Source organism: Nelumbo nucifera, chromosome 8, assembly GCF_055504915.1.
Source record: "Nelumbo nucifera cultivar China Antique chromosome 8, China Antique-T2T, whole genome shotgun sequence".
NCBI lineage: Eukaryota > Viridiplantae > Streptophyta > Magnoliopsida > Proteales > Nelumbonaceae > Nelumbo > Nelumbo nucifera.
In genome coordinates this window covers 10,812,519-10,826,314 of record NC_142656.1, presented here as the reverse complement: position 1 = coordinate 10,826,314, position 13,796 = coordinate 10,812,519, and the positions used below count along the sequence as shown (strand labels likewise).

The 13,796-nt window shown below is 38.1% G+C and overlaps 1 protein-coding gene and 1 pseudogene across 3 annotated transcripts; both read right to left on the bottom strand.

The window, feature by feature from the left end:
* Positions 1–1,611: 1,611 nt before the first annotated feature.
* Positions 1,612–5,042, bottom strand: LOC104592222 (disease resistance protein RPM1-like). Of its 3 annotated transcripts, XM_088893567.1 has the most exons (3): positions 4,035–5,042; positions 2,090–3,887; positions 1,612–1,948 (listed from the first exon to the last, which is right to left on the bottom strand). In XM_088893567.1, exons 1-2 carry the CDS (start codon positions 4,883–4,885, stop codon positions 2,090–2,092), a joined length of 2,649 nt encoding a protein of 882 aa, XP_088749693.1. In that variant the 5' UTR covers positions 4,886–5,042; the 3' UTR covers positions 1,612–1,948. The 3 variants fall into 3 exon arrangements, with proteins under 3 accessions (XP_088749693.1, XP_088749692.1, XP_010249752.1); XM_088893566.1 differs by having other exon boundaries at positions 1,612–1,979; positions 2,090–5,042; XM_010251450.3 differs by having other exon boundaries at positions 2,090–5,042.
* A 163-nt stretch (positions 5,043–5,205) lies between these two features.
* LOC148789624 (RING-H2 finger protein ATL46-like) lies at positions 5,206–11,942 on the bottom strand (annotated as a pseudogene).
* Positions 11,943–13,796: the final 1,854 nt, after the last annotated feature.

Below are 13,796 nucleotides of genomic sequence, written 5' to 3'. Positions count from 1 at the left end.
GAAGGCAGTGGTTTCTGTGATCGATCTATCTTATTGACCCCCCAAGGAGAGGAGGGGATGATAGCCTGGTTCATAAAGATCACCAGTGTTCCAGAAGCTGTCTATCTCAAACGTTAAAGCTTCTTTTATCCAACCCTTAGGCTATGCTTAGTTTGAAGGGAAAGGTAGGGAAATCTATACAAGGAAAAGGTCATCGGTGATAGAAATTGAGGAGACCTTTACAAATCTTGTATAGATTTCTTTTCCTTTCCCTGCCTTTTTCCTTCAAACCAAACATGGTAGTAGCTTGGGAGAGAGAGGAGACCTTCCCTCTGAAAATCAATTTGGAGGGCAAAATGGATATTTGACTTTTTTCGTCCATATTTAATGGTTCTTGGAAGATTTAGACAGTTGTCTGAAACAATAGTACACTTAATCAATTAGTTAAATTATACGAATAATTTAAGAAATTTACCCATAAATATATTTATAATGACAATTGTGTGTCGTAGTCAGCTTTTTCAAATTTTAATATATCATATCACCGGAGTGATTATAGATTATTCAATTTTTGCCGATTATACTTATTTGCTTAAGTGGTGCACATGACACATCAGCAAAAATGGAACGGTCGTGAAGTGGTGCACATGATAACATCAGCAGAAATGGAACGGTCCTGAAACGTAGCTTATTTTGGTGTGTCTACAATCCAAATAAATTACTGAATTAGAATGAGAAGATTTTGGATATAAAGTAAGCTGTAATAGAATTCCGAAAAGACCAACAGTTGAAATTCAAGCTACCTGTTAAAATAAAAAGTGCAATGGTTGGTCCCCCTTTCTTTGAAACCGTTTCCCTCCAAAGAGACTCTTTTTCTCCTCTCCTAGTCCTGCCTCGTTCCAAACAAATTCATCTCACCACCATTCTATCCAATCAGAAGATATGATTCCAGTGATACAATGAAAATGAAACAGCGCAAATAGAAGACAACTTCCGAGTCCGAACCCATTCTATCCCTTTTCAAAGGCTTAGCGAGGAACAACAGCCGGAGACAGAGCCAGAGCCAGAGCCAGAGGGGAGAAGGGGAGGGTAATTTCTCTAACCTCCCATTAAATTTTTGACACAGACCCCTTTAGAATAACAAAAGCCATAAGATATCCAAAATATCTATGCAATTACTATTGAGGCTCGTTTCTCCAGAAAAAAAAAAAAAAAAAAAAACAATACAAATTTTATAAACAGTTTTCCCTCGTATTGAGATGAGGGGCAAATTTGAAAAATAAATCAATTTTAAAAAAGAGATTGAAGGATTTGCAACTATGGCTCAGTTTGGATTTGAAAGGAGTACAAATGCAAATATGTGCACTTTAAGGGAGGTTTTACTTTTAACAATGACCAGAAACTTTAGGGAGGGAAAGAAAAGGCTACAAAATTTAATTTAGCAGAATTCCTTGATAATTTTATCTCAACTTTCTATTTATCTCTTATATATATATATATATATATATATATATTCTATCAAACTAAATAGGAGATAGGATTAATGGCTGTTCAGCAGGTTGTGAAACCATTAATAAGGCTCCAAACCAGTCATAAAATACATAAAACCCACAATCATTCCACCCCTCACTGTGTATAATATGTGTTCATATTCTTATTATATAAAACAGAAAGCAAGAAATAAAAAATCCAGGCCACGCACACACACCAGAGATGATCATTTGAAGACGAAAACAGAAAGCTTGACATGATCATTTGAAGGCGAGACATGCCCTGCATTAGTCAACCAATCTGCAGAAAATTTTGTTTCTCTGAAAACATGCGAGTATTGGACTTTAAGACACCTGCTACTGCATATGCTGTAGTTTTCTTCGGTTAGACTAGATTTGAATCTCCCTCAATGACAATGTTCTGTTCTTGGAAACCTAAAGCTAAAGAATGAGCTTCGACCGCTGATAAATCCGCACCCCTAATCAGAAGCAAAACCCACATTGTAGATTCTAAAAACAAACAAAATATATATATATATATCAATTGAGAGAGATCTAGAGAGAGAGAGAGAGTTCAAAGAAACCTATCCAGCAATATAATTAATTCCTACAGGATTTACCTATAAATTTTCAGAAGACCATCCAAAACCAGCTTTCCAGTAGTGATTGATTTTGGAAATGTGTTTAACTTTTGTACGATCTGGGGCTTCACCACGCAGCCGTTTTACAAGTTCCGTGGATACATCCTCCAAGGTTAGTTCCTTCAATTTGGTAAGGTGTTGAATACCATGAGGGATCATCTTTAACCTCTTAGAACCACTCAGCCATAGATCTTCAACATTTGGCATTGCTCCTTGCTCAATATCTACTTGATTTAGTAGTGGCAAATTCCATAGTCTCAGTATCTTCAGGTTAGGGAACGACCCTTTTATGAACCGCAACCGTGATCCATCATATGCATTGAAGAGAGTAAGGTGCTGAAGTTTGGACAGTGCTTGAATGGATGGTATAGGATCGTCTCTCAGCCGGGACCATTTCAAAAACAAGAAGGTCAGAGATTCAAGCGAACGAAACCATTTAGGAATCCCGCCTAGTTTGCCAACCAAAGTGACTCTGGAGAGATGAAGAGGAGGTTGCTCTAGGGTGTCCATCTTAAGTGATACATTCTCATCAGTAGCCATCACAAATAGGCGATGGAGTTGTTTCATCTTCTGAATTGAGTTACACAGCTCTATCCCTGCATCTGCTCTGATCTTAGTTACCTCAAACCTTTTGAGTTGGGTCAATTCGCCAAGTTTTCTTATCATGTCAACTTCTGCTGCTTCAATGGATGCTAAGACCTGAAGGCTCTTTAACCTGACTATGTCCGATGGAGCCCATGTGCCACTTAAATGATCAAAAGTAGCATAGTTTTTAAGATTGTAATGATACATGATTAGATGGCGCAAATTCTTCAAATTCACAATGTCACCTGGAAGAACCTTCACCTCTGTATCGCTAATGTCTAGAGTCAGCAGGTTTATAAGATGTCCAAAGGGGTATGGAAGCTCTGTAATGAGAGTCTTTCTTAAATTCAAGCATTGCAAATTGAATAGGCTAGTTACTTCATTTGGAACTGTCTTGATAGGAACCCCCTGAAGATCTAAAACTCTTAGCAGCCGAAATTTAGGCAAAAGGGTGTTCAGTAGAGACTGATGAGAAATGGCTCCATCATCAGCAGTAGCAGAAAATACAAGCAAGGAGCGAAGCTGAGACATCTGGGAGCCTGATTGGATATGATCATTGACTTTGTGCACTGCTAACCGTCTTGGTCTGCCATCATTGTTATTGTCTAGAACTAAAAAGTTATGCTCTTTCGAAATGGAGAGACCTACCTCACGCATAACATCGTGCATTCTACATTCTTTTGGCCTGCCATTGTTGTTCTTCCTTACCACTTGAAGCATGTTTCGATTAATTAGATCTGTAAGGTAACTATCTGCAACCTTCTCCAAAGTTTTGTTTTCCCTCTTTTCTACAAACCCTTCTGCTATCCATAGCCTAATGAGTCTCTTCCGTCGAATCACATAGTCTTCAGGAAACAAACAGCAATACAGGAAACAATGCTTGAGGTAGTAAGGCAAATCACTGAAACTTAGAGACAAGATGCTTTTCACGGGCTCTAGCAAAGGATTGTTGCTGAGCTCGCTGTTGAGGCTCTCAATGACTTCACTCCACTCCTGCTCCATCACGCCTTTAGAATGCATAAGACTGCCCATAGCTATGATAGCCAGTGGCAGTCCATTACATTTTTCAGCCAGAGCTCGAGCTGTTTGTTCCAGTTGTTCTGGGCAACCCTTATCTGCTGAGAATGCTTTTCTGCAGAAGAGGTCCCAAGCTGCTTCTTTTGGGAGGTGTTCAAGGTAGTAAATATGTTTTCTACGTTCAAAAGAAAAGTTAGCGATATTCTCTTTTCGAGTTGTAAGCAAGACCCTACTTCTATGTTTATTACGTGGTAGTGCACTGCTTATTTTCAGCCATAGATTATCATTGATATCCCATATATCATCTAAAACAATCACATACCTCTGTTTCTCCAAGTGGTTGCGAAGTGTCTTCACCAGATGAGAGTAATCCATTGATTTTGTTGTCTCAACTAGCTGACAATAATTCGTTGTGATCAAATCATCTAGACCCATTTTCTTATTCACCATGAACTCTTTTATCATGCTTCTGAGTAGATTCTCGACATTAGAAGCTGCTTGCGATACAGTGACCCAAGCGTAGCATGAGAAAGATTTCTTCTCAATTTCAGCGTTGTAGACTTTTGTAACGAGGGTAGTCTTTCCTGAACCACCCATTCCCACCACCGAAATTACAGTGCATTCTGGTTCCTCATCCAACAACCATTTTGTTAGAATCTTTTCATGCTTCTCAAATCCTAGCACACTGTCACCCTCAATAAAAGGAAATGGCCCTAGCTGGTGTTGCGACCTCCTGGAAGAACTAGTATGACTCTCTTCTGTGCTGTTGCAATCATAACGTTTTCTTCTTTCTGGAATTTCTTTGATCTTCTTGTTGATTTCTTGTAACCTTTTAGCCATTTCATGCTTCACCCAGGTATTCTTTGGGAGTTTTGCAGTTTGAACAATGGCGTTCTTGAATTTGCTGCGTTTGCGTTGGCTGTTCATTAGATACCTGAACTCATCAATGATGTCTTCCACATCGTAAACCATATCTCTCACTTGCTTCACCCGAGTCTTTACCACTTCACCAGTCAACTTCATTCTTTCCGCATCCTTCAGGAAAGATATCATGCTCTCTAACTCACGCTTAATTTCATTGAACTCGGAGCGCACTCCTATTATGGATGACCCCTCCTTCTCAACCAAGGATAGTATGTTTCCTACCAAAGCTTGCACAAGACCATCGGCCATGGCTTCTCGCTCTCACTATCTTGGATCTGCAGGTAAAACGTAACCTCTTTGCTCCTTTGATTTCAATTACCCTTTCTGATCATTTCTCATTGCTCTCACTATCAGCAGCCAGCCCTTAAACTAAAATCTTTGAAGATTCGTCTGCATTAATGCTTCTAGGGAATAGTTTGGTCAATACAAATGTTAATGCACTCTCAAAGGGGCGGGCAAAGGAGGGCATTTAATTTTTGTCTTCCACAGCCGAATATGCTAAAAAGTAAAAACTCAATGCAACGGAGCTAGCAGAATTAATTTTCTGCATGTAAGTTTCACATCCCTGTCCCACTTTAGAAGAGAAAAGAAGGTTGCTCAGGCTGTATTTCGTTTGGGAGAAAAGGTAGGGAATAGTGGGAAAACCTATTCAAGAACTGTGAAGATTTCCCTATCTTTCCCTTCCTTAGTCCTTACCCTATATTTTCTTTCAACCAAACACAACCTAGATTAAATTAAATGAGTCAACGATAAAAAACAAAGCATCTCTTTCTAATTGCTGGCATCTCTAGAGGCATTTAATGTGATAATACAAACTCATGAAGCTTGACATATATATTGGACCCATCTGCATTGGACATTTGGACCTTGACTTTGTTTAACATTATTGGCCTACAGTTTCTGTCAAGGGAAATAAATGAAATTAATAATCTGACCAAATTCCAACAAACGAGTGTAACGGTTGTTGTTTTTCTTAAGAACTTCATTATCTAAGCCATATTCCGACCAAATTACAAATGATCATCACTCGCTAGTCGCCATATAGATGGAAAATTCATATAACGACATTATTTGATCCACAAATCCAAACAAATGGATGAAGAGGAGCTCAAGTTGTTAGGAAAACACAAAATTTGAACCAGAGGTTCAGAAGGAATGAACAAATCCAAAACAAATGAATCAAGAGGGGCTCAATTTGTAAAAAAACACGAATGAAATTAAAGATTAAATGTCACTCTCCGACGAGAGGAGGTATATTGGGTTTAAAAAATCCAGAATGAATTGATTGAATAGTGGAGATAAATACAAATTTTTTTTCAATCTACCACCAAGATATAGAAATAACATTTTTAAAATTAGAGACCAAAATAATAATTGGGTCACAAACCCAACTAAATGGGTGATCATGGGTCAGCCCGATCTTAGCACCTATGTCATCTAATTATAAAAGTTTAGTTATTTAGAAAAGTTTAATCAAACTAATGTTAGATGAAAAAAAATATTACACAAGCCTAATTTAGACTGGGTTTGGTTAGGCTTTGAGCTTATAGCAGAAAAAATAAGGCATAGGCCTCATTTAACTCCTTTACTTGAATTAGCTTGGCTTGACCATCTTTGATGAGTTCGCATCACCGCCCCACCGCGCTGAACGGTGGGGCGTTCCTGCGTGCGACGCTAAATGGATGGACGTTAAAAGGGTTTTAGTCTGCGATTCTGCGAGTTTTTCCTCCATTTCCACTGGATACCCACTGAGACTCTCCATCGCCTGGACATCCACTCTCCTCCCCTAAATCGTTAAAATCAAAAACCGCATTCTCAATGACAAGGCTAGCGCTGTAAAGCGTCCCTCTACAGAGAGGGTGTTAAAGAAGCAATCGGTGAGCCGGTCGGTGGCTCACCGAATTAGCAAGCGGTGGCCCACCGAACTGAGCCCACCAAATATTAATCGGTGGCACACCTATTAAGTCCACCGTTTGGGTTTTCTTAACAATGAAGACTCTTTCTTCATATTATGCATTATACCCCTCAGTTCAAATATAAGTAGGAGTGAAGTGTTGGGTGTTGGGTACGGGTGTGATTTTAGTGAGGTCATTTTTGTATTTTCTCTTGTTTATAATGAAAAAGAAAGTTCCGAGTTGTTGCCTGTGGACGAAGGCAATTTGGTCGAATCACATTAAATCCGGTGTTCTCTTCTTTTTTTTTATTGCTATCTGCTTTTGTTTCTTTCTGTGCACATACAAATTACGCTATTCGTTGTGCCACTCCAACAATTGGTATTAGAGCTTCACGGTTCTGTTTCGGGATTCTACCAAACTTTGTATTTGTTGCTTCTGTATTGCACATGTTGAATATGGCAAGTTCGAGCTCCACCCGGTTCAATATATTGGAATTCAACGGATCCAAATATGCAATCTAGAAGCTGAAGATGCATGCTGTGTTGGTGAAAGAAGATTGTGCAATTGCCTTAGAAGGAAAAGAGAAGTCTGCTAATATCAAAGAGAAAGGTTTTAAGAAGAAGAACCAGATAGTCACAGTTGATATTCTTCTTGCTTTAAAAGATTCAGTTCTATTCAACATTTCTAAGGAAACCACTGCCAAATATTTATGGGACAAGTTGTGAAATCTCTACGAGGGAAAATCGATTTCCAACAGAATCTTTCTTCAACGACAACTCTACAACCTAAGGATGAAGGGCAGTGCCTCTCTACAAGAACACTTGAATGAGTTTAAACACGACTAAGCAAATTAGTAGTTGTTAAGGTACGTATTGATGGCAAAGAAAAGATTACTCTTTTTGCTTTTTTCTATGCCGGACTCTTGGGATAATTTGATAATGAATTTAAGCAATACTAAAGATCTGTCATTAGAATCTACTATTTCTATGTTGCTTACAGAAAAATCTCGTAGAACAGTTGGTGAGAATTCACCAGGTGATGCAATGATGGTATGAGGTAGATCGAATGAAACAAATAACTCTAACAGAAATCAAATGAGATCCAAGTCAAGAGGCAACAAGAAAAGACTTAAGTGTTGGAATTGCTTTAAGAAGGGTCACCTTCGAAAAGATTATCGACAACCCAGAGTATATCAAAATTGGTGCAACTCTGACAAAGATTCGGTTTTAAATAATTCCCAAGGACACATCGCAGAAGGAAGTGATTCATCAGAAAATGGTGAGGTATTGTCTATTGACTCATGTGAAAACTTAAAACATAACTGGATATTAGATTCGGGTGCTTCTTTTCCTATGACACTATGCAGAGATTGGTTCTACACATATCAATTGTACGATGGTGGGACTGTTTACATGAGCGACAATAGCACATACAAAATAGTGGGAGTTGGAGACATCAGAATTATTATGTTTGACGGTATCACTCGTACAATCTTTGGTGTACGGTATGTTCCTGGACTACGAAAAAGTCTCTTGTCACTAGGAAAGTTTGACGAGGATGATTATAAGTTTTCTGGAGAAAAAGGCTAATTGAAGATCAATAAATGAGCTATGGTAATTGCAAAGGAAAATTACAAGGAAAGTTATGCCACTAGATCAGGGATACCAGGGTCAGCTATGCCATTGTTGCAAATGTTGTGACCGATTCTGTTATGATTTGGCACAGATGTTTAGGTCATATGAGCAAGCAAGGACTTAAGGTACTTTTTTATCAAAATCTACTTCCTGATTTAGAATCTACTGATTTGAATTTCTGTGAAGATTGTTTATTTGGGAAACACCATAGAGCTAGTTTTCCCAAGTTTAAAACTAGAAATAGAGAGGTATTAGATCTAATACACTCTCGTGCATAGGAAGTTACGATGAAATCTTTTGGAGGTTCGTTATACTTTGTCTCTTTTATTGATGATTTCTCTAGGAAAGTACGGATGTATATGCTCTGAAGGAAGAGTGATACCTTTTCATATTTTAAGAAGTTCAAAACTCGATAATGGGAATGAATATACCTCGAAAGAATAGTATTTTTGTATTGAGCACGGCATTTTGAGACAATATACAGTTCCTCGAACTCCACAACAAAACGAAGTTGCTAAATGGATAAACCGTACACTTATGGATCAAGCTAGAAGCATTTTAAGTGCAATTGGGCTGAAGCAGTGCTTTTGGGTAGAAGCAGTCAATACAATATGCTATCTAGTAAATCGCTTCCCCACTATGACACTTGATTACAAAATTCGAAAAGAGGTATGGTCAGGAAACCCTGTTAATTATCCTTTCCTACGTACCTTTGGTTGTGATACTTGTGTTTGGATTCCTAAATAGTAGAGGACCAAGCTAGATGCAAGGTCCAAAAAGTGTATTTTTCTTGGCTATGCAGAAGGTACAAAGGGGTATAAATTGTGGGATCCTACTACCCACAAGATAATTGTTAGTTAAGATGTTGTCTTCAATGAAGATTCGATGCAAAAAGAACCAAGCTCTAAGACAATAGAAAAAGTTGAAATAGAATCTTTTCAAAAGGTTCAAGAGCAACAAATTGATATAACTATTAATGTACCTGAAGAGCACATTGAAAATTCTAAAAGAGTGACTCACGATGATCAAGGTCGATCAAGGAGAGCTACAAGACCTCCTATCTAGTTTCAGGATTATGTAACTACTTATACTTGCATAATAGAAAAGCATGAGCCTTGTTCATACTAAGAAGTATGCAAATGTCCAAGTGCTCATCATTGGCAAGTGGCTATGGAGGAAGAAATGAAAGCTCTGAAGAAAAACAAACATTGAGAGTTATTCAAATTACCTAAGGATCGAAAGGCCATTGGTTGTAAATGGGTGTACAAACTCTAAAAGGACACTAGCGGAAATGTTGAAAAATACAAAGCCCAACTTGTTGTAAAATGATATACTCAGAAATCAAGTATCGACTTCAACAAAAGATTTTCTCATGTTGTTCATTTAAGTACTATTCATATTCTATTGAGTACTATTCATATGACTCAACCTAAAGGCTTTATTGATGACGACAAAAAGGATATGGTTTGTCGACTGACCAAATCGCTTTACGGTCTAAAACAGGCGCTAAGGTGTTGGTATAAGCGGTTTGATTCCTTCATTGTGAGCTTGGGCTTTAGCAAATGTGAAGCAGATCATTGTGCCTACACATTCTTTGGTAATGATCACTTCATCATTTTGCCGTTATATGTTGATGACATGCTAGTTGTAGGCACTGACAAAAAAAGTATCTCAACACCGAAAGCTCGTTTAACTAGAGAGTTCGACATGAAGGATTTTGGGGCAATTAATCAGATTCTTAGGATGACGGTATATAGGGACAAAAAGAACAGGGAAGTTTGGATAACTTAGAAAAGTTATGTTCAAAGGATCTTGCACCGCTTCAACATATAAGAATCCAAACCAGTCAGTATCCCATTCCTTGTTGGTTGCAAGTTGTCTTCGGAACAATCCCCTAGCACTAAAGCTAAGAAGACAACGATATCCCACATACCATATTCATTAGTAGTAGGGAGCCTTATGTTTGCCATGGTATGCACCAAACCAGACATTGCATAAGCAGTGGGAGCAGTCAGTAAGTTCATGGCAAATCCAGGAAAAGATCATTGGACTGCAGTGAAAAGAATCCTTCGTTATTTGAAGGGTACTTCTGAAATCTCCATTTGTTATAGTGGCTAAAACTTGAAGCTAGTTAGTTATGTGGATGTAGACTATGTAGGAGGTCGCGATAATAAAAAATCAACTACTGGTTACATGTTTTCTTTAGCTAATGGTGTAGTGTAATGGGCATCAAAATTGTAGTCTATGGTGGCCTTATCTACAACAAAAGCAGAATATATGTTAGCTACACAACCATGCAAAAAATGTATTTGGCTAAAGAGGTTGCTTGAAGAATTCCACATTAAGCAAGAAGTTGTTACTATTCATTGTGACAATCAAAGCGCATTACACTAAGCACGAAATCCTATCTTTCATGCTCGGACCAAACACATTGATGTACAGTACCACTTTGTTCGTGAAGTAGTTGAGGATGGGCAGATCTCGTTACAGAAGATTCACACTAACGACAACATTGTTGATATGCTAACAAAGTCTGTAATGAGAGAGAAGTTTATCTGGTGCAAAACTTCTCTAGGACTTGAAGCCACTTGACAAGAGATGATCGGAAGCTATTCTCGAGAGAGTTTTTTACTATGAAAATAGTCTTCAAGTGGAAGAATGTTAAAGGAGCATTTGGTGGACCAAGCAAGCAGTGGCCCACCGAACTGAGTCCACCAAATTTTAATCGGTGCACAACTATTAAGTCCACCATTTGGATTTTCTTAGCAATGAAGACTCTTTTTTCATAATTCCCATTATAGCCCTCAACTCAAATATAAATAGGGGTGCTCCTCCTCTATTATTTCTCATCCTGTTTCCATTTCATTTCATTGTATTGTATATACACTGTGTTGAAAGGAGTGAAGTGTTGGGTGTATTGGGTGTTGGGTACAGGTGTGATTCTGGTGAGGTCATTTTTTGTATTTTCTCCTGTTTATAGTGAGAACGAAAACTCCAAGCTACTGCCCATGGACGTAAGCAATTTGGTCAAACCATGTTAAATCTAGTATTCTCTTCTTTCTTTCTTTATTGCTATCTGCTTTTGTTTCTTTCTGTGCACATACAAATTACACTATTTGTTGTGCCACTCCAATAGAGGGCATGTTGAATTTGACAGGAGCCATGTGTCTATACAGTTAATATGAAAAGCATGACTACACATAGCCTCAATTTGTCTTGCTCTGAAAATTCACAAAGGCAAACTGCACAGTCAAACAACTCTTTCAGACCCATCATCACTTTGTAGAGGAAAATAGGGAGAGCATCTATGAAAGCTTGATCTAGACCAGTCATGTAGATGGAAGAGGTGTTGCAATTGACTTTGGAGAGCATCAGAGCCAGAAATTTTTGGGTTTCTGTTAGACTGAGATGTCGAAGAGGAAGACGGTTGCTTAATAAGGAATCTGACAAGCAAGTGGAGCAGGCCAAAGATGAAGAAAATAATGGCTAGAATAACTATATAAAAAGAACAGAATGGCTGATTCTACTACTAGATGATGATGAAGGAGTTGGTTCTTTTTGGTAATTATTGTTATTATAAGGAGATGAGAATGAAGATGAAGGGGAAGCAAGAATAAGAGAAAGCATAGGAGCGAGAGGTGGGTGGGTCAAAAGACCAACTTTTTCCATCATTTGAATCCGATTCCAAGACATTTTTAGGAGATGGGTGGGTTCAAAAAACCATCTTTGTTTTCAGCTTTCCCAGGTCAAACACAAAGGCATTCGTAGTTGGGCTAAAAAAAAAACATCTTTTGACGAATTATGTGGAATTAAAAAATGGTGACTGGAGTGATCGCCAGTGTCGGAGAGGGAGGTGGAAGAGGGTAAAAAAATCTCTGGTTTCAAAAGAAAAACAAAACATCAAAGGAGGGTTTAATGAAAAAACCAAAGCCCCACACAAAAAAGGAGGGTTAGAGCTTACCTGGTGACCAAAGTGATCGTCAGTGCCGGAGATGGGGTTAAAGATCCGAGCTCGGGTAGAGAATGGCAGTCAAAGCCTCCGATTTGAGCTTAAGGGGGCGGGAATATGGGAAAAGCTCGCAGAGCCACAGACTTAAGCCCTTTTGAACGAGCTTTGCAGCTAACGGACAGGGTTAACGTCTGTTCATTGTGCGTCGCACGCGGGAACGCCCCACCGCGTGCGACTGGACAGGTGTCAGTCGCATGTCGTGTGGGGTGATTGTGGGGCGAGGCACAGGCAGTGATGCGAACTCCCATCTTTTTAACCTGTGATGACAACTCTCATAATTGAGTTGACTCATGCGTTGACATGTGATAATGTATAGGATGGCAATTTCAACCCTACTCGGTGATACCCACCCCTACGTGTCAATATGAGGTTGGTTTTTTGATTTTTTGAAAAACAAATTATAGGGTAGGATCAGGTTTTGGAATTTTACAACCCATATGGGTAAGGTTAGGTATATATAGTGTTATAGTGGATAGGTATAGTATTACAACGCATATGAACTAATGTATTATGTGTTGAATTTACTAATAATGTTTTAATCTTATGTGAAAGATAATTGATAGCTTATGTGTTTTTTACATCTTCCAATCAAATAATTGAAATTTATTCAAAGTAATTTTGCTTATTTATTGCTTATATGTAATAACAAATAATGGGAAATGGCCTAGCCTTAAATGCCTAGAGGGTTTTACATTTCTCATTTGTGTGTGTGTGTGTGGGTGGGGGGGAGAATCCAACCCACTATGGGCTTTGGGGAGGGTACAGGTTGGGAAACTTGGAGAGGCAAATAGGGTCTAGAATTTACAATACCTGCCCTTGCAATGCTTAACGATGTAATATATGCTTGAAAATATCGGGATTTTAAATGTTGTGGTTTTTAGGTGAGATGAATTGAATCAATGTTATAATTAAGGCAACAAAGAATGATGTGCGCTTAAGAACATAATAAATATTGTGTTAAAAAAATTTAAGACATTTCTGTGTTTATTCGAGATTGGATCTAGTAGGCACACTACAATAAGCACATTCAATGAACACTTGATAAATATTCTGACAACTGTTAAAAGTGGTTTTTAATCTTTTTCAAGGGTAGGGTGGGGGTATTTTAAGGGATAGATGTCAAAAAATTTTCCAAGTGCTCATTGAACATGCTTACAATGTTGTACCTACCCGATCCGGACTACAGTCTTAATTGTGTTTTGGGTGAGATGAATTCATACTAAACCTGATATTGCAGCATTGAAATATTTGTAAATATAAGCTTAGTTGAGTATAGGGTGGATCTGAAGCAAGCTGTTCATGAACCATTTGAGCTCGGCTTGCCAAAAGCTAAACTCGAGATAGCAGCATTGAAATATTGGTAAATATAAGCTTGATTGAGTATAAGCTTGATGGATTTGAAGAAAGCTATTCACAAGCCATTAGAGCTCGGCTTGCCAAAAGCTGAATTTGGCTCGGTCCAAATTGAGCTTCGAGTTGAGCTCAAACAGTATGAAACTTGTCTCTGGTTGGTTATAATTTAAAAAAAAAATAATAATAATAATACTAAATTATCTAATAATAACAAAATTAATAAAAAAATAAGAAAATAAAAATAATACAAACTTATTAGTTTTATATTT

What these genes read in the sequence shown, in the direction of transcription:
- LOC104592222 (XM_088893566.1), bottom strand. Translation starts at nt 4,885, where the DNA reads ATGGCCGATGGTCTTGTGCAAGCTTTGGTAGGAAACATACTATCCTTG.